This window comes from Eubalaena glacialis, chromosome 3 (assembly GCF_028564815.1).
Source record: "Eubalaena glacialis isolate mEubGla1 chromosome 3, mEubGla1.1.hap2.+ XY, whole genome shotgun sequence".
Taxonomy (NCBI): Eukaryota; Metazoa; Chordata; class Mammalia; order Artiodactyla; family Balaenidae; genus Eubalaena; species Eubalaena glacialis.
The window spans coordinates 193,671,247-193,696,249 of record NC_083718.1 but is presented as its reverse complement, the minus strand read 5'-3'; the positions used below and the strand labels follow the sequence as shown (position 1 = coordinate 193,696,249).

The following is a 25,003-nucleotide window of genomic DNA, read 5'->3' as shown; positions in this document are numbered from 1 at the left end:
GACGGGAGGCTGGGACAATGGCCTCACACGTACCTGCAGATGTGAGAACGACCCCCTGCCCAGGTGGAGGTGGGCGGGGACGACTCGGGGCAGGGCAGACTTTGCCCGTGGAGCTGGGAGGATGAGCCCCTCTCCACAGGTCCCATAGGCCTGTCTTCCGTTGAAGCTGCCCGGAGAGCTGGGAGCTTGGGAGTGGTTCCCAGACATCCCAGCTAACTTGACTGTGACCATGTGTGAATCTTTGGACCTTTCCAGCCTCAGCTTTCAGAACAGGACGAGCTTACTTCAGCCTCCAGGGAGAAAAAGAAAGCAGTAACACACGTGAAAAGCTTCGGGGAGATGCGCTCGGTGCTGAGGGGCTTGATAGCAGTTAGCTCCACCTTCCCAGCTTCTGCCCTGGAGGAGGGGGGAGAGGAAGCCGCGGGCTGAGAGGCCCACTTGTGAGCAGTCCTGGTGCCCAGCAGGGGCAGGCGATGAGGCCAGGCGGCCAGGCCGCAGGGAGAGGGCTGCCCCCTGTGCCCTCTGTCGGGACACATCCAGGCCCGGCTTCTCAGCCTGCAGGTCAGCAGTGAGGAGCCGGGGGTGGGAGGCACGTCGGGGGCTCTGCGAACAGCGTCAGGTCCTGGAGGGCTGTGGCGCGCCGGGCACCCACAGGCTCAGCGTGAACTCTGGCCTTGACGGGACGGGTGAGGGCAGGACGTCGGGGGGAGGACAGCAGGGGCGAGTGCACCCCCTGGCCCCCGGCTTTACCCGATGGCCTGTCCGGCAGTTGCGTTCGTGAACAGGAGAGAAACACTGCGTAACTCGGACCTGGCTTCTTTGAAACCCCCGGTGATGGGACAAGGGTGGGCTTCTCCGCTCCCTCCAGGAGAGAAGGTTTTCCAAGCAAACTGTGGTGGGCAGGGGTGGCTAAGTTTAATCCACGTAGGAAGCGCCTTGACGTCAGGCAGCTTCGCCGGAGACCTGCCGAGTAGAGTAGACGCCTGGCTGCCCTGCTCATCGGGGCCCCTCGGGGGGCGGAGGGCTCTGCACGGCAGGTGGGGGAGGAGGCACTGGGTTCCCTGGAGAGCAACCTTGATGAAAGCGTGGGTTTGGGGCCCAGCTTGGGAGTTTTGTCCTTGAGGGGGCCCAGGCCCTGCAGGAGGCTGGCCCGAACGTCAGGCCAGGGTCAAGGGCTGCTTCACACCTGGAGAAGGGCTTCCTGGGCTGGCACCGTCTCCCCAGGGCCACGAGGGGCCGGCCTGAACCCCGTCCAACCTGCAGGTCCCAAGCCAGGGACAGGACTGGGGCTGCTCTCCGAGGCCCGAGCCCCACGTGTGGGCCAAGAGGGCCGCAGCTTTGGGGACCAGGCTGCTGTTGAGGGGAGGGTCTCCGAGCCTCCTGGGATGCTGACTCAGCCAAGTGGGGAGCTCTCCGCTCTGCTTCCCGAGGCTGGTTGTCGCCAGCCCACCCCAGGACTGGGAGGAGGGGGAGGGTGGGTGAGCACCTCCCCGATCTGGGGGCAGGGTGCACCCCAGGGTCCGGAGGAGAAATGCTAACGACAGGGTGGCCCCACGGCTGGGCCTGGGGAGCGCTGGGTCAGTGGAGCCGGCAGCCCGAGGATGCCTCCCTCCGGATTCTCGCCTTCAGTCTCTTCAGGCCACTGTGCTCCGGGTCCACCAGGAGGCCGCCCTCGGCCGCCGTCCAGGCCTCTGTGTAGCGCTGCTCGTCTAGGCAGTGCTGGGCCCTGCACAGGAGCGCGTGGGCAGCGGGGGCCCGGCCTGGCCGCTGCCACAGGTTGCTCTGGGCTAGGGCGGGCGCCAGCCTGAGGGCCTGGGCAAAGGCCCCGGCGGCCCCGGCCTCGTCCCCCAGGCTCAGAAGCAGGCGGCCCTGGGAGCAGAAGTCCTCCGCCCGTGCCTGGAGGTCACCGTCCCCTGAACCCTCTCGGAGCACGTGGTCCAGGTCCCCGAGTGCCCGGCCAAACTCCCGCAGCTCAGCTAGGCAGGCAGCCCGCCGGCGCAGGTGACAGGCGCTACCGCCACCCGCCAGGACGGCCAGTGAGCAGTAGCCCAGCGCCTGGCGGGGCTGCCCTGAGTTCATGAGGGTGTCAGCTTCCTGGGCTGCGGCCTGCACAGAGAGGACGGAGGGAGGGAGGTCAGGTCAACCCAGAACACTGAAGGCCCCTCGCGGGCTGGCCGCTGCTTGTTCCCCAGGCAGAAGCTGCCCGCTCCCTCTGGAAGCGGCGGAAGCACAGGGCACAGGCCACCCGCTGCAATCCCTCCACCCTGCAAGCTCTCCCGCAGGCAGGCCCTGCTCAGAAGGCGTCCTCCCCCTTCTCACAGCCCTACCGCCCCACCTGCGGCCCAGCTTCTCTTACCTGGGTGACCTCCTCCTTTCCCTCCCCTTCCTCTGCTCTTCCCAGCAAAGCCACCTCCGCAACAGGCCCCCCGCCCTCCCGAGGCTGCCCTGGCCCCGAGGACACCGGCAAACGCCGCCTCTGCTCAGCCCGCTCCTTGAGCCTCCCCCGCGCCCCGGGTCAGAAAAGCAGGGTCTGCTTTGCGCTACTGTGCTTCTCACTTTGCTAACCAACAAGCTGCTCCCGCAGGCCCTGTGGAGCCAGAGTCAAGGCCAGGGAGACACTCTCCGGGCGCCCCCTGCACTGCCAGCGCCTGCCAGCATGGCCCAGGGGCTGGGGTTGCGTTTGCTCCCCTGGGACGGGCAGAGCGGTGCATGCAGGAGGGCTGTGGTGGACCCAGCCTCAGCCTCGCTGGATGCTGCAGGGCAAGGCCAGAGATCAGAGGGCGCTGTCCACCCTAGCACTTCTCTCCCCGGGGACTGCTGGATTGAGTCCCCTGCTGCCCCCGTCTGGATGGCGCACCCCGAGGGCCGATGCCTCTCCTCTGCCCCCCAGGCTCACCTTTTCTGAGTGTGACTGAAGCCCACTCTCCAAACCTGCCAGAATGCCTTACCTCTTCCCCCAAACTGCCCCGGGTAAATCCACTTGCCCATTCGGCTCCTCCTGCCCCCAAGAACCCACAGTGGCTCCCCACGGACTGAACGGGCACATTCCAGACCCTCCCTCTCCTGCTGACTCTCCCTCTTCCATGCAGCCAGGTGGTAGCAACGCCCCCGCTCCCCGCCTGTCCCCAGGAGAGCACAGGGCACCCGGCACCCGGCGGGGTGAACGCGTGGTCCTGTCTTCCCACCAGCCCGACCGCGCACACAGGCTGGCGGGCGGCCGGAGCCCGGCCTGGAGCCAGTTCGGCCCTGCTGTGCGACGCGGACCGGCGACCCGTCCTTTCCGTGCGGCGCCCTCCCCACGGGTGCTGCGTGGTCCCCCCGGAGCTGGGGAGAAGCGTGGCGCCACCGGCCGCGCAGCCGTACTATCGCCGGAAACGGGGCGCCACTACTTCCGTCTCACTTCCGGGTCGGCCCTCGTCGCCCGGCCACGGCCCAACGTCGAGCGAATTTTCGCGGCACCGAATCTGGGCTCCAGGCGGCCCTGCCTAGCGCTCTCCTCCGGGCCCAGCCCGTCGTTTGAACTCAGAGACAGAGCCCTGCCCAGCCTCGCCTTGTGAACTCAGAGACCCTCACCTAGCCCCCCCCTCCCAGCTTAGAGCCCCCCCCCCACCCCCGCCTCAAGGCTCTGAGACCCCAGCCAGGCCCCCTCCTCCGACATCCCCGGGCTCCGCGGCCGCTCCTCTGAGTTCTAGGCCTTGTTAACACGCTCCTTGGCCCCCTCAGCCCTACGAGGTCTGTCCCCGCTGCGTGGCCCATTGCTCGCTTCGCTCCGTCCGTCCCTAATGCTCATTTAGCCACCTCCCCTACTGACCCCCTCGTTGAAACACCTAGTGCGGTTTTAGTTTTCCCGAAGGACCCTGAGTGATAGAGCCCACGGAAGCATAAGGAGGCGAAATACTTGCCCCAGGCCGCGCAGGGGTTTGATTCACTGGCTGATGCTTTTGGCCCCTCCCCACTCCAACCTGCTGGTCCCTTCACCGCCCGACCCCTCCAAAAAAAAAAAAAGGTTAAATTCAGCCACTGCAGGGAAATCCACTCTGCAGTTTCCATTCCCCCAGCCCTGCCTCTCCTGCTCCTGCCTCCAGCAAGTGAAGGGAATAAGGTGGCCAGACCAGAATGGAGGACACCCTTCCCTCTGCCCCCCACCCCAAGCCCCTCCTCCTGCACTCCACACCAGCTGCATTTTGCCCACCTGTTTCCTGAACACTCTGAGATCTTTCCTGCCTCCAGGCTTTTGCCTTGGCCTGTCGCCATCGTGGTCTCACCTCCAGGGCCGCCTCGCAGCCCCACTGCCCTGTCTCAGGGTCTTCCTTACACTTTCACCCTCTGAAGTGAACTCCCCCTCCCCCCAAACGGTCCCCCCCCGCTAAGTTGCCAGGGCCACAGTGCAGGCAGCGGCTCCACCCGGGGCCTGGTGGAAGGTGCTCTTTGTTCTTGTCAGATGAGCAGTGGAACAGTCACCCACCCAGAGGGGCAGCAGCCCCAGCCCAGCATCCCTTCAGGGTCCCTCTCAGCTCACCAGGGGCAGGAGCCGGCCCGCCACCCACGTGCTCACTGGGAGGGACACGCCTCTCCTGGCCCGACCTGGGGGTTGGGGTGGGCGTCCAACGAGGGCCAGGTGTGCCTGCCTGGCTCAGTCGGGCTCTGAGGATGGGGTCCCCTCCCTCTCCCTGACCCCGAGTCAGCTGTGGCTTGTATGCCTCATGTAAAGAAGCTCTGAGGTCTCTGGAGGTGTCAGGGCTTGAGCTGGCCAGATCCGGGTGCCTCCTGCTTGAACCTCCATCCCACCCCAGGTCCAAGTGAGATCAGGCACATAGGGAGTTCAGCACTACCCAGAGCCCAGGGCCTGGGGGTCTCCCACCCGAGATGCTGGAGAGGGGCTGGGCTGGGGCCTCCGTGGGGCGCTGTGCCCACCTGGGCGAGGCTCTGCCTCTCCGAGGCCTCCAGGAGATGCAGCAGGAAGCCGAGGTCCTGGGCGTCTGTCTCTGCCAGACGCTGCAGGTCCTGTGTGGCGGCCGACACATCACCCTTCTTGAGCCGGAGCAGGCCACGCCGGGCCCGGGCCGCCTCTGATGCCGGGGTGACGTGCAGGACTTTTTGCAGGCGGGCGCCGGCCTCCTCAAAGCTGCCTGTCAGGGATTGGGGAAGGACAGTCAGGGTGGGGCTGGGGCGGGGGGTGGGGGCACTGGGAAGCCCAGTTCAGCCTTTCTTGGTGCTGGCTCTGGGAGTGGCTGGCTGATGGAGGGGCTCAGCACCAGAAGGAAGGAGCAGGGAGCAGAGGGGCACGGTGACGCCACGTCACTCACACGGACTCACCTGGTGACCCAGCCCCCCGACTTGGGGGCAGTCACTAAACTCTTCGGCCCCCAGGTGAAGTAGCAGGACTCTAAGCCCCCTCACCATGGTCGCTGCAAGGACCTGCTCTCTCTCCTGAGCAGGGCCGCCTGGGATTAGAGCAGCCCCGGAGGCCCTGAAGGCCTTGGTGGGGGCATCTCACAGGCTTGGAGGTGATGATGACAGGCCCGTGAAACGCAGGCTGCAGAGAGGTCTCCCCTTTCAAATTAGTGCTGAAATATCGTCAAGATTTTGCAGGAAAGACCGACACACGTGGGCCTGAGACAGTCTCACCCAGAACGGGGCACTCGATAAACGTCTGCTGAATACATGCATGAGTTAATGGGGAGGCCTGAGCATCTGCGCCTTTTACGAAACCCCAAATCACTCCTTTGTCTCACCTCCCAGTGGGCAAAGCCACACGGAGGACCCATACGGGGACCAGGTCCTGGGATTCAGGATGGAAGGGACCTTAGAAGCCATTGAGTCCTGAGTCTCTTTCTCCCATTTTACAGAAAAGGATCCGGGGGTGGGAGGAGCAGGGACAGACACCCACGTTCTTCATGTCTGGGCCGACACATACCCACTGCAGCCAGCACGTCTGCCAGGAGGATGTGCCAGCTGGGCTGCCTGGCATCGATTTCGATCAGTGCTTCCCCCGCGGCCAGGAGGCTCTGGGCGTCCTCGTTGCTCAGGCGGGCCCCTGTGTCCGGCAGCTGGATCAAGAGGGCCCGGCAGCGGGATGAGAGGCCCTGCGTGATGAGGGCCTGGACCTCTGGCTTCAGAGAGCGGATCTCAGGGACCGCCGTTCTTGGGCTGAGCTTCAGAGCCGAGAGGATGTCGTCCACAGCCTCCTGCAAGGGGAGGAGGGCAGGGTGGGTGGCAGAAGTGGTCCCAGCTGGGTATCTGTCATGTTCCTCTTGGTGCCGGATGTTGGGGACACCAGAACGGGCAGATGGCCCAGCTCCTGCCCTCCCACCGTGGGGTGGGAGTGGGGGGTCAGCCAACATGAGGGCCCGTATGGTGAGCATTCAAGGAGGGCGTGGTGAAACTGAGGCAAGCGTGTCAGAGTTCTGGACGGGGGAAACGGTCTGGAACCCCAGAAGGGCCACACTGATAAAGAACCCGCTATGGCACAGAGGTGGGCTTGGGCTGGTACCAGAAGGGCCATGGGCCAGGGGCTGAGTCTGCAGCTTGGAGTGGCGGGGGAGGAGTCTAGAGGCCCTGACTGTGCTGTGGAAGCACACGAGGCCAGGGAGGAGGCTGGGCCCCATTAGGAGAGCCTTGACCCTGGTGAGTCATTTGCATCTGACCTCTGACCTGGCCAACAGTCGGCAGCCATGGAGTCATCTTCAGGTCCACCCTCCTATTGGTTTTCTAGGTGTCTTTTGTTTTGTTTTGTTTTTTTCCCTCCCTTTCTGCCTTCTTTTGGGTTAATTGAATAGTTTTAGTATTTTATTTTAGTTCCTCCATTGGCCTTTTAACTCTGCCTCTCTAACATTTTTTGGCAGTTGTCCTATGAGGTGACAATATGTACCTTTATTTTTTATTTTTTGGCCCTGCTGTGTGGCATGTGGGATTTTAATTCCCTGACCAGGGATCAAACCCGTGCCTCCTGCAGTGGAAGCGTGGAGTCTTAACCCCTGGACCGCTGGGGAAGTCCCCACAATATGTACCTTTAAAGACACCATTCCATTGTGTTCTGGCTTCCATTGTTTCTATGACAAGTCAGTCATTTTTTCATACTGTTGTATGTAATGTTTCTTTTTCCCACTGGCTGCCTTGAATATGTTCTCTTTATCTTTTGTTTTCAGAAATTTGATCAAGGTGTGCCTAGGTGTGGTTCTCTTTGTGTTTATCATCTTGGGATTTGTTGAGCTTCTTGGAAAATTTTCTGCCATTATTTCTTCAAATACATATACATATACATATATACATACGTGCATATATTTTTGCGCCATTCTTTCTCCTCTGGGACTATAGTTATATGTATACTGGACTGCTTGGAATCATCCCAGAGGTCATTGAAGCTCTCTTCATTAAAAAAAATCCTTTTCCCCCCTCTGTTCTTCAGATAGGATAATTTGTATTGGTCCATCCTCAATTTTACTAACCGTTTCTTTGGCAGTTTCCAACCAGCTGTTAAGCGCATCCGGTAAATTTAAAATTTTAGATATACTTTTCAGCTCCAGAATTTCCACTTGATTCTTCTCTATAGTTTCCATTTCTCTGCTAGGATTCCCCATCTGTTCACTCATTATGAAAAAAATTTCCTTGAAGTTCTTCACATGTTTACAATCACTGTTTTAACATCCTTGTATGCTAATTCCAGCATCTGAGCCATCTAGAGGTGGCTGTTCAAGATCAAGATCTGTTTCTATTGAGTACTTAGTTTCCTTATTATTGGTCACATTTCCCGGTTCTCTGTGTGTCTAGCAGTTTTTGATTTTGGGCTGGACATTGTGGATGGCACATTGTAGAGTCTGGACTATGTCACCCTCTCATAAAGGAGGTTGTGTTTTATTCTGGTGGGTCATTTTGGTTCTGCTAGACTTGGTTTTGTTCCTTGTGAGGGCAGGTCCATTTCAGTTTTGAACTTAGTCCTAAGATATGACCTTTACTTAGGGTGTGGTCTCAGCTAAGTGCCCAAGGTATTCAGAAAGGTCTCTGCTCTGGCAGGGTCAGAATTCCAACATCTCCTGCCACCGGTGAGCTCTGCTGGGCCCCTGCATGTGCAGCCCAGACTCAGACAAGAACCACTTGGAATCCCATGAAGACTTCTCTGCACAGCCCCATGTTCTCCGTCGCCTTTCCTTGCAAATTCCAGCTACTGCAGCAGCCTGGAACCCCAGCCTCTGCCTCCTCAGCTCAGCAAGCTGACTGCCCCACCTCCTTGTGCAGTAACAGGAAAGCCTCCCCAGGCAGAAAGGTTATCGTGGGGCTCCCCTTGGACTCCCCTTGTGTGGTTTCCCTTTCCTCCGGGATGGCAGTTCTCCACTGCCTGTTGTTCAGGGCCTGAAGACAGTTGTCATGTATTTTATCCAGATATTTTGTTTTCAGCAGCCCAATACCAGTTACCCTCTCCTAGCCAGCACTGGAAGTTTGCCCAGATACTTTTAAAGTCCAGGGATGGGGTTCTCCTGGAGCAGGTGTGTGGGGGATGAAGGTCTTGGAGAGACAGAGCCCTTAGATGGGTGGATGGAAAGACGGTCCTCTCCGATCCTTCCTACACTATGACCGGGGCCCTACGTGACCCTGGTGCTGGCCAGTGGTAAACCTGATCAGCTTGTAAAGTCCGATTCTGTGCTGGCTCATGGGGATTCCAGCTGCCGCATATGGAGCCCTCATTAGGGACCAGGCACCACGCTGAGTATCTGGCAGCATTGAATAAGCAACCCCCTCAAGGCCGAGCATTGATGGCCTTGAACAAGCACCCGCCCCCCCCTTATTTTACTGATGTTGAAACAAGGCTCAGAGGTGTTACAGGACTTGCTCAGAAAGTTAGAGGAGGGGGAGCAGGGTTCTGGATTCTGGACCCCGGCAGGCTGGCTCAGAGCTCCTCTCTTGGTGAAGGGCCAGAGGGTGTGTGGGTGCTTGGCCGCAGCCCATCTCCAGGAGGAGGAAGTTCATGGGTGTGACGATGTGGGGTTGCCCCTGCTCCCTCATCCTGACTCACAGACATCCAGGCTGACTTTCCCTGCCACATGCCCTGCTGCCCTGGACAGAGCGGCAGGAGGGATGTTTCTGAGGCATCTCTCGGAGGAGTTGCTGGCATGTCGAGATCACCCAGGGGTGGGTTTCCAAGGGGTCCGCCTCCTGCAGTAGGGCCCTCCTGGCTGAATCCCGTCTCTGTTTAATGGGCTTGTCCCTGAGAACTACAGGTGCTTTCCCAGCACAGGAAGGGGCCTGCAGAGGGTTGGGCTCCCAAGCACAAGTGTGTGCCCAGCTGGAAGAGAAATCGGGCTGCCGGTGCCCTTGGGGGAAACACAGACACCCTGACAGGCGGAAGCACCATCTTCAGAGGCTGTCATCCCAGTGGCATCTTGGAGCATTTTTCCTCGTCTCCGAGGACTCCAGCCCTTAAGAAATTCAGAAACCTGGCAGGCAGGATACCTCTGGGCTGTACTTTGGCCCAGCAAAGCATCAGGGCAGACAATCGATTTCAGTTATTCACCAATGGCATTGCTCTTGGCTGCAGAGTGCCCTTGACCAGGGCTGTTTGTTTGTGGCTGCACGTCTTCCCTTTGGAAAGTACCTGCCCTGGGCCTGCAATGGACCGCTTCCCACCCCTGGCCCTGCACGCTGACCACCCAAATCCACAGGCACTGTGTAGACAGCTCAGAGTGGCACCCAAGGGGGCAGCGGAGGTCTCATTACTGTAAGGTGGGGGGCCCCCTAGTAATCCTGAGGCTTTGCACATCAATCCATGCTGACTGAAGCGGGGGGGCATGGGGACTCTGCAGATGGAAGGGAAAGACTCCCCCAAACCGGGGATGTGATGGTGAGGCTCCCGTGAGCCCCAGTACAGGCGGGGTTTTGATGGATGACTGACGCTCAGATGGCCTGGCCCTGCTTCCTCTCTCCTGGGGGGCTGAGCAGGAGGGCAGCGCCTCCCCTGGGCGCCCCCACTTGCCCAGCCCCAGGTGGGGAGGGTGGGCCCGTACCTTCTGCTGGTCCAGGGCCAGGTGCAAGAGCGCCCGTCCGCACAGCGCCTGCACGTTTCTCGGCTCAGCCCTTAGCACGGAGGTGAAGTCGAACATGGCCGTCTTCTTCTGGCCCAGGAACCCGTAACAGCGGGCGCGGGCCAGCAGGGGCTCACTCGCCTGACTCCCTGGAGGAAGCGGGTGTGGCGTCAGGATGCGACCTCGGCTGGGCACGGCCAGGTTCAGTGTGTCTGCCCTCACCCAGGAGTTACTGCACCTGTCCTGGTGCCCTAAGGGGCAGGGGGAGGGGGTGCAGCAGCTTTGGGGTCACCTAGGGAGCTCACAGACTGCTGGACACCACAACACACCAGGGAGCAGTGGTCTGGATTGATCCGGGGGCCCTGGCTGAGGGACACGGGGAGCTCAGCCAGGAGGGCTGGCATCTGGGAGGGTTGGTGGACAGTCAGAGGGGGCTTCTGAGAGGAGGGGGCACTGCAGCTGCATCTGAAGTGAGGCCAGGGGAGGGGCGGGGGTGGGGGGAAGGGTCCACGGGGCAGGTCACAGAATGGCTGCAGCCGTGAAGGTGCCAGGCTGAGAAGGCCCAGCTCTTTGACCCTCCTGCACCTAGGGCAGGGCACGGTGGGTTGGCTGGGCGAGCGGGGAGACCAGGCGCACACACACAGAGCCGCCCCCGCTATTCCTAAGAAGGGCTTAGGGGAGTGGGGCGCTCATTCCCCACGGATGGAGGGAGAGGGGTTGAGCTGGGAGAAGGGCCTCAGCTGAGTCTGGCCCTCCCACCCTCAGGGCCCTGGGTGTGTGCGATGGCGGCCCAGGATTCAGGAGAGGGTCCCAGCTCAGGTCCCAGCTGGTTGGGCCCTCTCCTAGGTGTTAGCGCGCTCGCTGCAGTGAGTGGCCTGGGAGGACGCCACACCCCTGAGCCAAGCACATGCTCAGACTCCCTGGTGCCTGACCACACCCCCTCCCCGCATGGCAGGGGCTCCCCTTGCCCCCAGGCACCTGGCACAGGGTAGGGGCCCCAGGGGTACGAGGGTGGCTCCTACCTGCAGCAAAGATGGCCAGAGAGAGGTAGGCGATGGCCTCCCTGGTGTGGGCCCTGCCCTCGGCGCCGCCCGGTTGTGCCTGCAGGATGGCCAGGGCCCTCGCGTGGCAGTGGCCCTGCAGCAGCTGGCGGTCCTCGTGGCGGAAGACGTCCAGGGTGGGCTGGAGGCAGGCTGTGTCTCCAGACTGGACCACCTTCTTCACCAGCTGCAGGGGCAGGGGCGTCACCACCGATCCTCCCTGTGCCCCAGGCCAGACCACTCCACCCCCATCCTCCGTGCAGGGGTGTGGCTCAGGGATGCAGCCCGCAGGGGCGTGGCTCGTGGGGGCGTGGCTCATGGGGGGCAGGGACTCCAGAGCTGAGCACAGGGAAAACTGGGTCGGGAGGTGTGGGCCCCGCTCTGGGCTGCTCCTTTGCTGAGTGTCAGGATCTGGGGAGGGGCGGTCCCAGTGTCCCTGAGCCGCGCCTCCTTCTCTGCGACATGGAGACCTCGCCTCACGGGCCCACGCGCCACAGGTCTGAGAAGTTTGGGGAAAGGGGGCTTTCAAGTTGTAAAGTGACAGAGGGCCCAGGGAGTCCTTCAGAAGGTGCAGAGCAAAAGCCCTGGAATCAGTCCCTGCTCTGGGGGGAGTGAGACCCTCGGGGAGATATAACTTCGCAGAGGCCTGCCCGATGCTGCCCCTGCTGGCTGCACCTGTGTGGACACCGGTCCCAGAGCATCCTTCCCTCCCACCCCTATGGCCCAGCGCAGGGAGACCAGAACCCAAACCAGGCCAGAGCGGAAGAGGGAAGCTGACAGGCCCCACAGCCCTGCCCCAAAGCCTGAATCTCCCCCTGGAACATAATCTTCTGCCGCGTTCCCACAGGAAGCCCTCATAACACCTGAGGGAGGGGAGGCAAGCAGGGCTTGAAGGCCTGGGGGCTCCTCTGCTCTTTCCATCCCCGCGACAGGGTCACCTCCAAGCCTAGTTTACTTGGGAGATTTGGGACTAAGCTCTGCTTACACTCAACTCATGGCCCTTTTTCTTCATAACACAAGAAAAGCAAATACAGAGCACCACTGCATGCTGGAGACCTGCTGGGCCCTGGGGTACCTGCTGCAGCTAATTCTCATGAGAATCTGAAAGACCGGGGCACAGATGAGGAGACTGAGGGTCAGAGAGGTGAGGCACCTGCTGGAGGTGGCAGAACCGGGGCTGGGACTAGCTTTGCCTGTTCTCAAGTCTGGGCTGCAGGGTGTTGAGTGAGGGCCGGTGGAGGCCTGGTGCCCTCCGCAGAGCTATGCCCTGTTTCCATCTGCCCTGCTGTGGCCCACCGGGGCCCCCTCACCTGGCTGGCATCATAGGAGAAGCCCCTCCGGAGCTGCAGCAGGGCCAGCCGCACCAGCACAGGGGTCGCCTGAGGCCTTCGCGAGAGGGCCACCAGCAGGGCCTTGTGGGCGTCGTCCAGGCGGCCCAGGCGGTACAGGGCATCGGCCGCCAGGAGGCGCGAAGCTTCATCCTCCGTGTCCAGCTCCATCAGGAGCACGGCCAGCTGGTACACGCCACGGGCGTCCCTGCGGAGAGAGCAGCTGGGAGAGGGCTGACCCCTCCCCTACACCCCTTTCACCTGCCCAGGGAGGCAGGCTGCAGGCAAATCCTATCCCCTGCACCTGGTCCAGGCGGCGCCCTTCCCGCTGGACCTCAGAGACCAGGTTCCTGCTGGAAGGACCCTCGTGCCGTCCCCAGAGCACACGGCTGCCCCTTCCGACATACAGCCCTTGGCCCTCACCCCCCATTCTCCCCCACCCCTTAGGGCGGGCCTTTTACAGATGAGAAATCGAGGCTGTATGCTAACCCCCAGCCAACCCTGCCTTAGTTTTCTTTTCTGCAAAAACAGGATAAAAATGCTGGCCTTGCAGGGCTCAGGGGCGCCGTAGGCAGAGCTGGATAACACCCAGGCTGCGCTTGGAATGATCTCGGCGCCCTCTTGGGAGTGAGAAGGAGCTCCCACTGGGAGAAGGGGCCAGAGCCTCAAATTTGACAGTTCCCAGAGAGAAAAGATAGAAAGGGCCCCAAATCTCTTACAAGAAAGTTCCTCCTCACCATCAAATCAAAGCAATGCAAATTAAGGAACTAGGGGGCTGAGGAAGCCTGCGTGTGTGCGTGCCTGTGCGTGCGTGCCTGTGCGTGCGTGTAGGGGCGAGGGGGCTGACGTCAAACATGCCCCCCCCAGGGGACCCTCAGCTCAGTGCTTTTAGCTTTGCTAAAACACCTTCCTGCCACCTCCCAGCTACCAGAGAAATGCAAGTCAAAACAGCTGCAGGTTCACCCACTGGGCTGGCAAAGAATTTTGCGAAAGGAGCATGAGGGCTGGAGCGTGTGGACTGATGGGCAGGTGGGCAGCTCCAAAGTCAAGGGCCTCACGGGGGCTGTGTTGTCTGAGCCAGGAGCTCCACCTCTGTCTCCATCTGTAGCGCAGAGCATAGCATAGGCTGGAGGTTACCCGGGATGCGTTATAACGAAGAGCAGACATACTGGAGTGCCCGAAGGATTGATGGCACATTCACAGGATGAGCTATGGGGCTGCCCAAGAAACGTATCTAGTGACCAAAGAAGTGTTCATGATCTAGGGAGTAAAAAAGGTGGGATGCATTTGCACATAGAGCACAAATTCAGTTTTGTGGACTCTATTTTATATGCACAAGGAGAAACAACAAGGAAATGAAACAGTGGGATGACAGGTAAGTTCTATTTTTTCATTCCCATTTTTGCGTTTCTAATTTTCTTTGACAACTAAGTCCATAATGCATCCTGCCCTTTGGGACCGAGGGTCCTAAGATCCGGGCCCCGGAACTAAATCTGCCACCAAAGCTTTAGGGAAATCACCTAGCATCTCCCTGCCTCAGTTTACTGTAAAGTAGTAGGAAACACACCGCGACTAACTTGGAGGAGACCAGAATGAAGCAGCGGCCCCAGGCGTGCACGGGTCTAGTTTTTACCCTTCCTGCGCAGCGCGGCTGTCGGCCTCTGCAGCCTTGCTCCTGCAGCCCGGCCCGCTCTCGGATCCCGGCTCCGGCCTCTGCTGCAGCATCCTGCGGCCCTCCTCCCGCAGCACGGTCATTAGCAGCCCCCGCTGGTTCCAGGGCACGTAGGCCTTGGTGACAAGCAGAGCTTCCTCGGGCCGCAGGCGGCAGGCGGTGACATAGTCCAGCGCGCCCAGGAACGCACTGCCCGCCAGCACCCGCAGCAGCCCGCGGCCGCACAGGGCTCGCACGCAGCTGCCAGGGTGCGGCGGCCCCAGCTCCACCACCGCCTGGAAGTCCTCCCGGGCGCGCCCCGCGTCGCCGGCGTGCAGCGCGCAGAAGCCGCGCAGCGCCAGCAGGGGCGCGCGGTCCCCGGCCCGGTCCCGCGCACGGTCCCAGGTGCGCCAGGGCCGCAGCAAGCGCTCGCACAGAGCCCGAGCGCCCACCGCGTCCCCCCGCAGCAGCAGGCACTCGGCCAGCCGGGTGCCCAGTGCCGGGCGCGCCCCGGGCGGTGCCACGCGCCACAGGACCCGGAGCGCGCGGGTCACCGGGGCCAGCAGCTCGCGGCCCGAGTCCTCGCGGAGCTCAGGGCGGCTCCGCACGGTCTCCTGGAAGCGCGCGAAGCCTACGTCCGCGGCCTCCTGCACCTGCGCCCGCAGACGCTCCTGGTCCCCGGCCGAGAGCACGGCCTCTAACTGCCTCCGCGCTCCTGAGGGCCTCTCGCAGAAGGCCTCGTGCAGGTCCTGAAGGAGGTCCTGGGCCCCGCTGTCCAGGAGGAAGGTCGCGGCAGCGCGGGTGACCAGCAGGGTGGCCCGACGCTCACCTGCGGAAAGAACAGAGGTGTTGGTCCTGCCTGTTGGGCCACGTCCTCCAGGGGAGCCACCTGCAGACCCCAGCCCTCCAGTGCGGGGACCTTCTGAAGCGTCTCATGGCGATTCCCTTGAGTCTCCCAGAAGCCCAGGACATGGCACCGGAAGGATGAGTGCTGGCAGGAGGCCCTAAGCCCGTCAGGGACAGAGCAGGCTCAGAAGGGGGGAACCAGGGTGGGCCTCCCCAGCGCTGCTCGCCACGTGGGGTCAAAGCCAGCCCAGCCGCCCTGGACATTTCGTCACAACACCCCTGGCACTTTCAGTGATGGATTTTAGGGCTGAGTTCCCTCTTCTGAGAGCAACCCCACCCCACCCCTGCTCCCCCAGGTCAGAGCTGAGGTTCTGAGCCTGTGACGGTTTAGGGGCCAGGTGTCACTGCAGCATCTTTGTTTCATGCCTTCTTTGGCTACAGTGGGACCCAGTGCTTCCCTCTTTGAAATGAGATCACCCCATCAGGTTCCGGAAAGAGGGATGATGCACCCAATGCCGCTTAAAGAGCGGGGGACGTGGGGATTTACTGCATCTTGCCGTGCCTCAGTTTCCTTTTCTGCTTTATAGTGGGAATGAGGGTGGTCTACATTCACAGGGCTGCGAGGATTGAATGGATTAATGTGTGTCCAGGCCTGGAACCAGGGCTGGTGGGTGGCGTCACTCAGTGAGCTTTCCCATCAGCAGCGGCCTCACCTCCACTGTCCCCATACTTTGTATCCGAGCAGCGTAAACATGCTTGTGTGAATGGGGGCTTTCCGACTGGTAAAGAAAGCCAAGCCACCCCATCCCTGCCAGGCAGGTGCATGCCGTTGAAAGAATCGCAGGAAACTCAGTGCTGGTAGGAGTTCAAGGTCATGGGTGCCCCACCCTTATAGTATTATATAGGTCAAGAAAGTGCTGCTGGGGAGGGGAGTTCTCAGGGCCCGGCGAGTCACGATGCTGGGGCACTGAACCTCCACTTCAGTGCCTTTTGCACGGACTCCTTCAGAACTTCTCCTTATAACCTAACTCAATAGCCGCAACAGTAATAATCCTTTACACTGAAACAGGAGAGGGCAAATAACCTTCACGTCTGCACGGAAGCGAAGTTGCTGCTGCCCTGCCCTGTTGCCATTGTGGGTAAGTGTCACAACACCGCAGATAGCCAAGTAAAAGAAGCATCTTGCACCCTGAGATCAACCAACCAACCAACAACAAGGTCACCCAGTCTAGTCCTGGTGGCCAAATTTAAAGAAACTTTGAGACTTCCCTGTCATTTACTAAGTCCTGAAGAAAACACCTGTATCCCTGATTTTTGCAATAGTTCATGGATCCTAGGGAGTTGCAGCAGACGGAGAGCTCATGGGGCCTGGGGGGCCGGTTATTATTTACCCGCATGGAAGTGTGTTCTCTGTTCTGTTTCTGAGACTCCAGTTGCACACATTAAACTTCCAGATATTGTCTCATAGGTCACCAAGGTTCTGCTCATCTTCCTTCTGTTTTTCCTCTTGAATACTTTCTACTCTATCTCAAGTTCACTGGCTCTTCTGCTGTCTCCAATCTGCTCTGAATTTTTCATTTCAGTTGTGTTTTTCAGTTCTGGAATCTCCATTTGGTTCTTTTTTTTTATAGTTCCCACCTATCTACCGAGATTCCACAACTGTTCATTCACTATGACCATATTTTCCTTTAGTCCTTGAATATATTTATAACAGTTCCTTTAAAGTCCTTAGTCTGCTAATTTCAGCCCTGGGATCATCTTGAGGTCAGTTTCTGTTGACTTCTTTTTCTCCTGACTGTGGCTCACCTTTTATTTTCCTGTCTCTTTGCATGTCTAGTAATTTTTTAAATTGTACACTAGACATCTGGTTGATTCTTTGTAGAGACTCTGGGTTCAGTTGTGTTCCTCTGAAGAGAATTGAATTTTCTTTTAGCAGGCAGTTAAATTGGCTAGGATCAAACTCCAAATTCTCTGTCTTCTTTATTGGACAGCAGCTGAAATCTCCATTTAGTTCTTGCAGCTCCCAGTTGTTGCTTTTTCAGGCCACCCAGTCTCTCCCATGTGTGTATAGTTCAGTGGTCAGCCGAGGATTTAATACACAGATTTGGGGTCTTACCTCCCTTCTCCCTTGAATGTGGCTCTCTCTTTTTCAGGATTTCCCTTCTAACTTTACAGTCACTTTTCTCAACCCCAACTTCTGTCATATGATATCTCAAGCCAGTAAAATGGCAACCTTCTGTCCTACATGGATAAAACATGGGTTGAGGAGGCAAAAAGCTGCAAGCCTGCAAATCTTACCTTGTACAGTCTTCATCTTTTAGGGGTCAGTCTCCAGTTTCTCCCTGCATTTGGTCACTGTTCGGTTGCCAAACATTTGCATTTTATACTTTGCCCCAATTTTATAATTATATGTGGGACACACAGTTTAGTCCAGCTACTTCACCATTGTTGAAAGCCAGAATCTTTTATTGTTAGATTTAAAAATTTTGAAAATCTGGCGGTGGGGGAATATAAAATGCTATAATGCTACCCCACTGTTGTTTTAATTTTCATTTTCCTGATTGCTGGTAAGGCTCATTTATTTAAAAAACCTTTCTTGCCAATCTGGTGGGTAGAAAGTGGTGTCTCATTGTTTTAATTTGCATTTGTATCATTACTATGATGTTGAACATTTTCCGCACGTTTATTAGCCATCTGTGTTTTCTCTTTTGGGAAATGCATTTGCCAATTCTTGTACTGGATTTTTTTTTTTTTCCTTATTGATATGTAGGAATTCTTCAAATACTCTGGGTACTTATCTTTTGCCCACTGAATATTCTGCAAATATTTTCTTCTGTTGTGGATTCTCCTCTCATTTTCTATAGTTATGGGCAAAACAGAAGTTTAAAATTTTCAATTTAATCAAATGTATCAAATTTTTCTTTACTGTTTCCACTTTTTTTGTATCTTAAGAAGCCCAGCTGTACACAGAAGTCCTAAGATGTTCTCTCATATTTTCTCTTAGAAACTGTAAAATTTAGCTATTAACATGATTCACCTGGAATTTACTTTTTTTTGCGTGGTTTGAGGTAGAGAATCAGCCCCATGCATTGGATAATGGTCCTCTTTTCCCCATAGATTTGCAATGCACACTCTCGCATATTAAGTTCCAGACAAATACAGGTCTATTTCTAACCTCTCTTATTGGTTTTATTAGTCTATCTATCCCTTAAGTCAATATCCTTCTGTATTGATTAACATAGCTTTGTATTAACTGGTAGAGAAAATCCTTGTACCACCACCTTCCTCTCCATCTTCTCCCGCTCCCCCACCCCCTCTCCCCCCTCCCCCTCCCCTCCCCTCCCCTCCCCCCTCCCCTCCCCCCTCCCCTCCCCCTCTCCCCTCCCCTTCTCTCCCCCCTCCCCTCCCCCCTCCCCTTCCCCTTCCCTCTCTCCCCTCCCCTCCCCCTCTCTCCCCTCCCCCTCTCTCCCCTCCCCCTCCCCCTCTGCTCCTGCTCATTCTCCTTTGTCTTGTCTATTATTGGTCCTTTTCTATTATAATATCAAGTGTTCCTATCAATGGACAGTGACTCTCTCTCTGCTTATATACGTATAATTTATTCTCTTTTAATAAAGTTTTATAGTGTTCTCCATTAAGTCATATGACTCATTGAAATACATTATTTTCTTTTCCTACGGTAAATGGTGTATTTTAAAACCATAAAGTTTGCTAACACATACATATGGAAACTTAAAAAAAAAAAGGTTCTGAAGAACCTAGGGGCAGGACAGGAATAAAGACGCAGACGTAGAGAATGGACTTGAGGACACGGGGAGGGGGAAGGGTAAACTGGGACGAAGTGAGAGAGTGGCATGGACTTATAAATACTACCAATACTACCAAATGTAAAATAGATAGCTAGCGGGAAGCAGCCGCATAGCACAGGGAGATCAGCTCGGTGCTTTGTAACCACCTAGAGGGGTGGGATAGGGAGGGTGGGAGGGAGATGCAAGAGGGAGGAGATATGGGGATATATGTATATGTATAGCTGATTCACTTTGTTATAAAGCAGAAACTAACACACCATTGTAAAGCAATTATACTCCAATAAAGATGTTAAAAAAATAAAAAAATAAATCTAAAGAAACAAGAAAACAAACAAAAAAACCCCATAAAGTTTCTATTTGTTGCTGGTGTCTATAAACATAAATACTTTTTGTATCTCCCGTTAAATTCTATTCCTATATCTAATACATTTTTGTTGTTTCTGTTGGGGTTTCTACATAGCTAATCATATGGTCTGAAATAATGGTTGCTTTATTTCTTCCTTTCTAGTCTTACATTTTTTTCCCTCATTGCCTTGGCTAGCATCTCTAGAGCAATGATGGATAAATGGGGGAGTGGGCAGCCGCCGTGTTCTTGATTCTAAAATATCACATTAAGTATGATATTTTGGTAGGTTTTGATAGATTTTATCTTTTGCAATTAAGTAAGCTTTCTTCTATTCCTGGTTGTTTACATTTGGTTGTTTACATAATATATTCTTCTTTCTTCCATTAATGAATGCAGTAAATTGTGTTATTTCAGAAACATAAAACTGTAAGTCTTGTATTGTTTAACTCAGTTTTGGCTAAAGGACGCATCAAAAACCAATGCTCTGACCGAGTATGCAGTTGTATCAGCTACTACTGCTGTGTAACAAGCTGCCACAAAACTTAGTGACTTAAAACAACAACCATTTCCATTTGTCTGCGATTCTTCTTCAATTTGGGCTGAGCTGGCAGTTCTTCTGTTGGTCTTACCGGGAATCACTCCTGTGGCTGCAGCCACCTGGTGGCTCAACTGGGCAGGAGGGTGTAAGGTGGCCTCACTCACATGTCTGGGGCCCTGGTGTTGGCCCCTGGTGGGCTGAGCCTCCTTCTGTGTGTGCCCTCGTGGTCCACTAGTTAGCTTTCTTGCAGGGCACTGGGAATGTTGCAAGAGGATGGAGGTGGGGCCTGGCCTCCAGAACCACACGGCATCACTTCCACTATTTTCTACCGGCCCCAGCAAATCTCAAGGCCAAGTGAACTCTGTTTCCATGCTGGGCGGAGCTGTAACAACCATGGCTCTGTCTCTCACCTACCCCAGTAGCTGTTAATGAGGAACCTTGAACGAACTGGAGATGGCTGCCCTGGGGACTTTCAGAGGATAAGCAGTCAGGGAACTGAGGCCCCTGGGGGACGTGAGTTAAAGCTACTCTTGTTCCGTATCTTGTCCTCATACACTGAGTGTCCTTGTATGTCCACGTACTAAGAAGGGCTGAGCATATTCCCAAATATGGAAGGTTTTGTTCGATGTTTCCAAGGACTTTGGATAAGTAACCTGGAGATTAGAATGCATTTGTTATAGGAATCTACATTTGTAAAAAGTTTGTTACAGGAGAATTTATTTGTTCACATGGTAAGCCATGCTAGTGTAGGTGGGGATGATAAGGTGACTCCCAGTGACATAAGTGACTTTGTCCTAATGAATGCAGCGATCCATAGTGAAGGCTCGCCTGTCCGCTTCAGAGCCCAGGCGGGACAGACAAGCTTCCTGCAGTCTCTGGGGGTGGGGGTGAGGAGCAGAGTTTTTCTAGAACACTGTTCCTCAAGGCTGCAGCCCTTTGGGGATTCTGGATTTCTGCAGGGGCTTTTCTGGCCATTAAAGTGGAAGACCCCCTCCACCCCAGGGGTTGCTGAACGCCCTCAGTGCACAGGCCCCTACATGTTTGTGCTTTGGGCACCAAGGGCCTCCTACTCGGGATTCTCTGCGACTCGAGCGTTTCTAGGTAATTTATAGCAGGAGGGTTTCAGGGTATCTGGTCTGGCATATTTCCAGAAAGAAATTGGCCCGCTCAGTTTTCAGTTCTGTCTGGCGCCCCTCTCACCCTGGGGTCACCAACAGCCTCGTGGGACACACAGACATGCCCCGCCCTCCACGTGGGCTCGGCTGAGGCAGCTCTGAGCCGGTGCAGCTCTTTATCTCGCAAACACCCTCGCCACTGCCCTGCAGGCTCCTGAGTTTCCGCCTTCTTCCGTCCTCCTGTCCCCTTTGCTGGGCCCTCTTTTGGTGGAGAGCAGTGCAGTGGGCAGTTAGGAGCACCCGGGGGTCAAATCCCAGCTTCTGTGAACGCCCTGTGTGCCCCTGGCGGCCCCACGGGCACGTGGGGATGTGCCTGCACCCGCCTCCGAGGGTTGCTGTGTGGATGCGATGAAAATGCCTATCAAACCCGCACAATGGGTCCGCCCACTGAGTGAATGGCAGGCCCCCGGCCCCCCACCTCTAGGTGTCCGGCTGCCCCACTCTCTCCCGTGCTCCCTCCCGATCTAGACCTTGACTTTAAATCCCTTCCTTGTGTGGATGATCCCCAAACCCCTTCTTCAGACCAAGCCCCCACTCATCTCAAGGCTCATGTGTCCAGCTGCCTAATGACACGTCTACTTGAGGGGCTCAAGGGACACTTTTGGGGAGCGCTTAGCGGGTGACAACATTTTCAGGGCTTGATACACAGTTTCACTGAATCTGCACAGCAACCCTCAGAAGTGGGCGTGGCCACCACCTTCACCTGTGCACGGGGAGGTGGAGAGGCGGCAGGGAGCCGGGAGTGTGGCGGCAGGCTGGCGCGTGGCTCCGGGGTGCTCCCAACCACACGCCCCATTGCCCCCGCCCCCGCCATGACGGAGGACCCAGCGAAGGGGCCTGGCAGGAGCGGCATCTCAGACTGGGGGTGTCTCCAGCCCCTGATGCCCCCTTTCCTGTCCGCTCCTTCCCGGCCTCTGCAATCCAGTTGCTGAAGGCGAACTCTTAAAATCATTGCTGATCCTTCTCTACGCCCCCGTCCTCTCCCCATCATTACATCTGGCCACAGTCTTGTCGTTTCTGTCTCAGCGATAACTCAGACCTGGACCGCGCCCCAGCCTCCAGCAGGTTCTGTTCTCAGTCTGGCCCCCGCGGCACATTCTGTGCACAGCAGCCAGAGGAAACTTTAAAAGTGCAAATCAGAGCACCTCACTCCACAGTTTAAAACCCTCCCATGGCTTCTTGCTGCCCTGAGGATAAAATCCAAAGTCTTTCAAGGCCAGGAGGGCTTAGCCACCGCTACTGTCTTTAGCGTCTCCCGGCTCCCTCTGCCCCCATCCCCGCCCCCCGCCAGCCATTCTGGCTCCATTCAGTGGCAAGGAACCCCAAGTGCTTTCTCACATTCTGTTTCTGCTGCCTGGAATCCTTCGGTCTCAGCTCAAACGACACCTCCTCCAAGAAGCCTTCCCTGACCATCAGGCTAGAGCAGCACCTCTCATAGTCCATTTTTCAAAGCACAGATTTTGTTTTGCTTCTTTTCTTGGTGCTACATAAGGTCAGGGGTCTTTCTGTTTTGTCACTGTGGTGTCCCCAGCCCCAGCACAACTCCCACCCCCGCCATAAGCAGGACTTAACCATGCAGTGAAGCGATGGTGAGAGCAACCTTTGCCCCGGCCCTTAGGGGGTGTGGAGGGCACACCTACCTTGGGGTCTGCTGCCCGCTGAGGTGGCCTCCAGGGCCCGGCTGCAGGCCGCCTGGCAGTCCTCATACCTGCCACCTTGGAGCAGGGCTTCGGGTGACGGGGTGTTGCTCCAGGTGCCCACAGGGTCCAGGGCTGCCAGGAGTCTCCGGCAGTCGGTCTCCTGCTGGCTGGCACCGTCCCCAGCCTCCTGGCATACCGAGATGTAGTCCTGGAGGGTGCTGACCAGAGCGGGGAGGTAGGGCTGCTGGTGGGTGTGAACGAAGGCCACCATCCGGTCGGCGCTGGCTGCAAAGGCCTGGAGGTAGTCGGCCACCCCGGCGTCCACCCGTGTCCTGGACAGGACCCAGGCCAGGGCACGGGTCAGCCGCAGCTCCAGACTTTGCTGGGAATGAGGGTCCAGCAGGGCCCCGCAGCGCTGCACCACCTCCCCGTGGTGCCCGTGGGCCAGCAGGCCCGCCAGGGAGTGCAGGGCTGCAGCTGGGTGGTCGGGGCAGAGGGTGGCCAGGAAGGCGCAGGCCAGGGTCCCCGTCAGAGAGACCACCGCCATGCCGTCCCAGTGGATGGCCGGGATCTGGCTGTCACCTTGGCACCAGGCCTCCAGCGTGGCCACCACGGGGGACCCCCGAGCCCCGGCCAGGGCAGCTCGGACGCTCCGCACAGCCGAGGAGGCGTGGCAGCTGAAGGCAGCCAGGTAGAAGGCGGTGGCCAGTGGTGTCTCACCCAGGGCCAGGTGCTGGTCCCCCTGCCAGCAGAGGCAGGCTGCGAGCTCCTGGGCCGACATCACGCCCACACCTCAGATAGGCCCATGTCCGGTCCTCCCAGCACCTGGAGGGGGGAGCGTGGTTAGTGCGTGGGTGGCCGGCAGCCCACCTGCCCTACGGCCCCCCAGCTCTGCTCCAGAGAGGCCTCCTGCCCCTCCCCATGGAGACCCCAGGGTCAGCGCAGAGCCCCCGAGTGAAGGCAGGGTGAATTCAACCGTTAAGGGGCATTTGGGGTGCCTGCCTTGCAGGCGTCTCCATGGGGCTGGGGCACGCCTCCCAAGCCAGGCCCCCAGCGGGCTCTTTGCCTCTAGGCCTCAGCTTCCTCTTCTGCAGAATGGGGCCGTGACCCCGCTCGGCAATGGGCCCTCTGTGGACATCTGACCCCTGAGGATCCACGCAGGGAGGAGTTGGGTGGCCCTCACTTCACCTGCTGCCCCTCCCAGCACAGAGACCCTCAGGAAGGCGGACCCCCTCCCATCAATCCAGCTCACACAGGCCTTCTCGACGCCTTCTCAGGGCTCTAAGTTTCTATTGTTCACCCAAACTCAGGACCACAGCCGTGCCCACCTCCTGCACGGGGGCAATGCGGTGGGGGGGGGCAGGTGCTGGGGTGGTGAGGGGCACCTGGCCGGCTCTTGGGTGGCAGTGGGGAGCCACGATGGCCCAGGCCAGAGGGTCAGGTCTTGAGGTCAGTTCCAGAACCAGCCCTGTCTTGTGCCTCTCCCCCTCCCCAAACCTTCTGACCTGAAGAACGAATTGCTCGTGGCCCTTTCTCTCCTGGATCCCAAAGTGCCTGCAAACAAGCCCCCCACCCAGTGTATGCTCTCCGACACACACTGAGACACACACACGCGTGTGCACACACAGGCACCCCCCAATGTGCAAACGCGCTCACACTCGCCTGTGCTCCGGGGCCGTGCGGGGCGCGCGGGGAAGGGAAAGGCTCGAGCCACCACACCTGCTGGCGGCCGGGTGGAGGGGCGGTGGACGCGGCTCTGCCCGAGGGTCCGCGCGTCTGGGCTCCCAGAGGCGCCCACCGCCGCTGCGCCCGGGTCCGGAGGGCGGGTCCGTTTCCCGGGACACCGTCAACACCCCGGCGGCTCGGCGGCTCAGCGGCGCCCCCAGCGGCTAGGCGCGCCCCCGCCTCGGACCCCGCCCCGTCCCCCAGGCCCGCTGCGCCCCGCCGACCCTGCCCCACCAGAGCACAGGGAGGGGTGGGGAGAGACGCCACCCCAGGGCCAGGCTCTGGGCAGCCTGAGCCCCGAGTCTGGGGAGGAGGGAGGGGGCTATGGGGCCCCTGGGCGCCGGGCAGGAGCTGCCCGCAGTCTGGGGCTACCCACACACGCATCCTTATGACCCTCACAGGTGAGGAAGGAGCTCCGGGGAGGTGCAGGAGCCCTGGGCCCTGCCATCCCCAGAACTGTCGGGCTGGTTAAGGGCCCCTTTCTACAGGCTGGTGCCCCTCCTGCAGGCTGCTTCCTAGGAAGCCGGCCCCCAAGTCGCCCCGTCCACCTGGACTCCTGTAGGTCTTCCTACTGGCCCTGGGTCTCCTCCCCACAGGCTACTCCCAGCTGGGCAGACAGACCAGACCCTTGTGTACACACCCAGCCACCTCCACTCCCAATGGCCTGGGCGCCACTCCTGAGCAGAGGGCCTGTCCCTTCTTGAGATGAGGTCCAGAAGGTGGCCCTAAGGGGCTGTGACATGCACCTGCTGGCCCAGGGTCACCCGGACTGTAGTGCAGGAGGGCCGGCAGCATGGGGTGGGGGTGATATTTTAGGACTCACCCCCTCCCAGCAGCAAGGAGGGTAAGTGTGAAGAGGTACAGAGGTGGGCACGGCTGCTGGGGCGGTGCT

The 25,003-nt window shown here is 58.3% G+C and overlaps 1 protein-coding gene across 1 annotated transcript; it reads right to left on the bottom strand.

The window, feature by feature from the left end:
• Positions 1-1,578: 1,578 nt before the first annotated feature.
• On the bottom strand, positions 1,579-23,167 carry TTC34 (tetratricopeptide repeat domain 34). The gene is made up of 8 exons (XM_061184158.1): positions 22,387-23,167; positions 14,018-14,864; positions 12,367-12,592; positions 11,039-11,243; positions 9,999-10,165; positions 5,918-6,188; positions 4,915-5,129; positions 1,579-2,106 (listed from the first exon to the last, which is right to left on the bottom strand). Exons 1-8 carry the CDS (start codon positions 23,165-23,167, stop codon positions 1,579-1,581), a joined length of 3,240 nt encoding a protein of 1,079 aa, XP_061040141.1.
• Between the last annotated feature and the right edge of the window lie 1,836 nt (positions 23,168-25,003).

Coding starts and splice junctions, on each gene's coding strand:
- TTC34 (XM_061184158.1), bottom strand. CDS start 23,167: ATGTCGGCCCAGGAGCTCGCAGCCTGCCTCTGCTGGCAGGGGGACCAG. Junction 6,189..9,998: donor TGGCCCTGGACCAGCAGAAG/GTACGGGCCCAC, acceptor CTCCCCTTGCAG/GAGGCTGTGGACGACATCCT. Junction 5,130..5,917: donor AGACGTGCTGGCTGCAGTGG/GTATGTGTCGGC, acceptor AATCCCTGACAG/GCAGCTTTGAGGAGGCCGGC.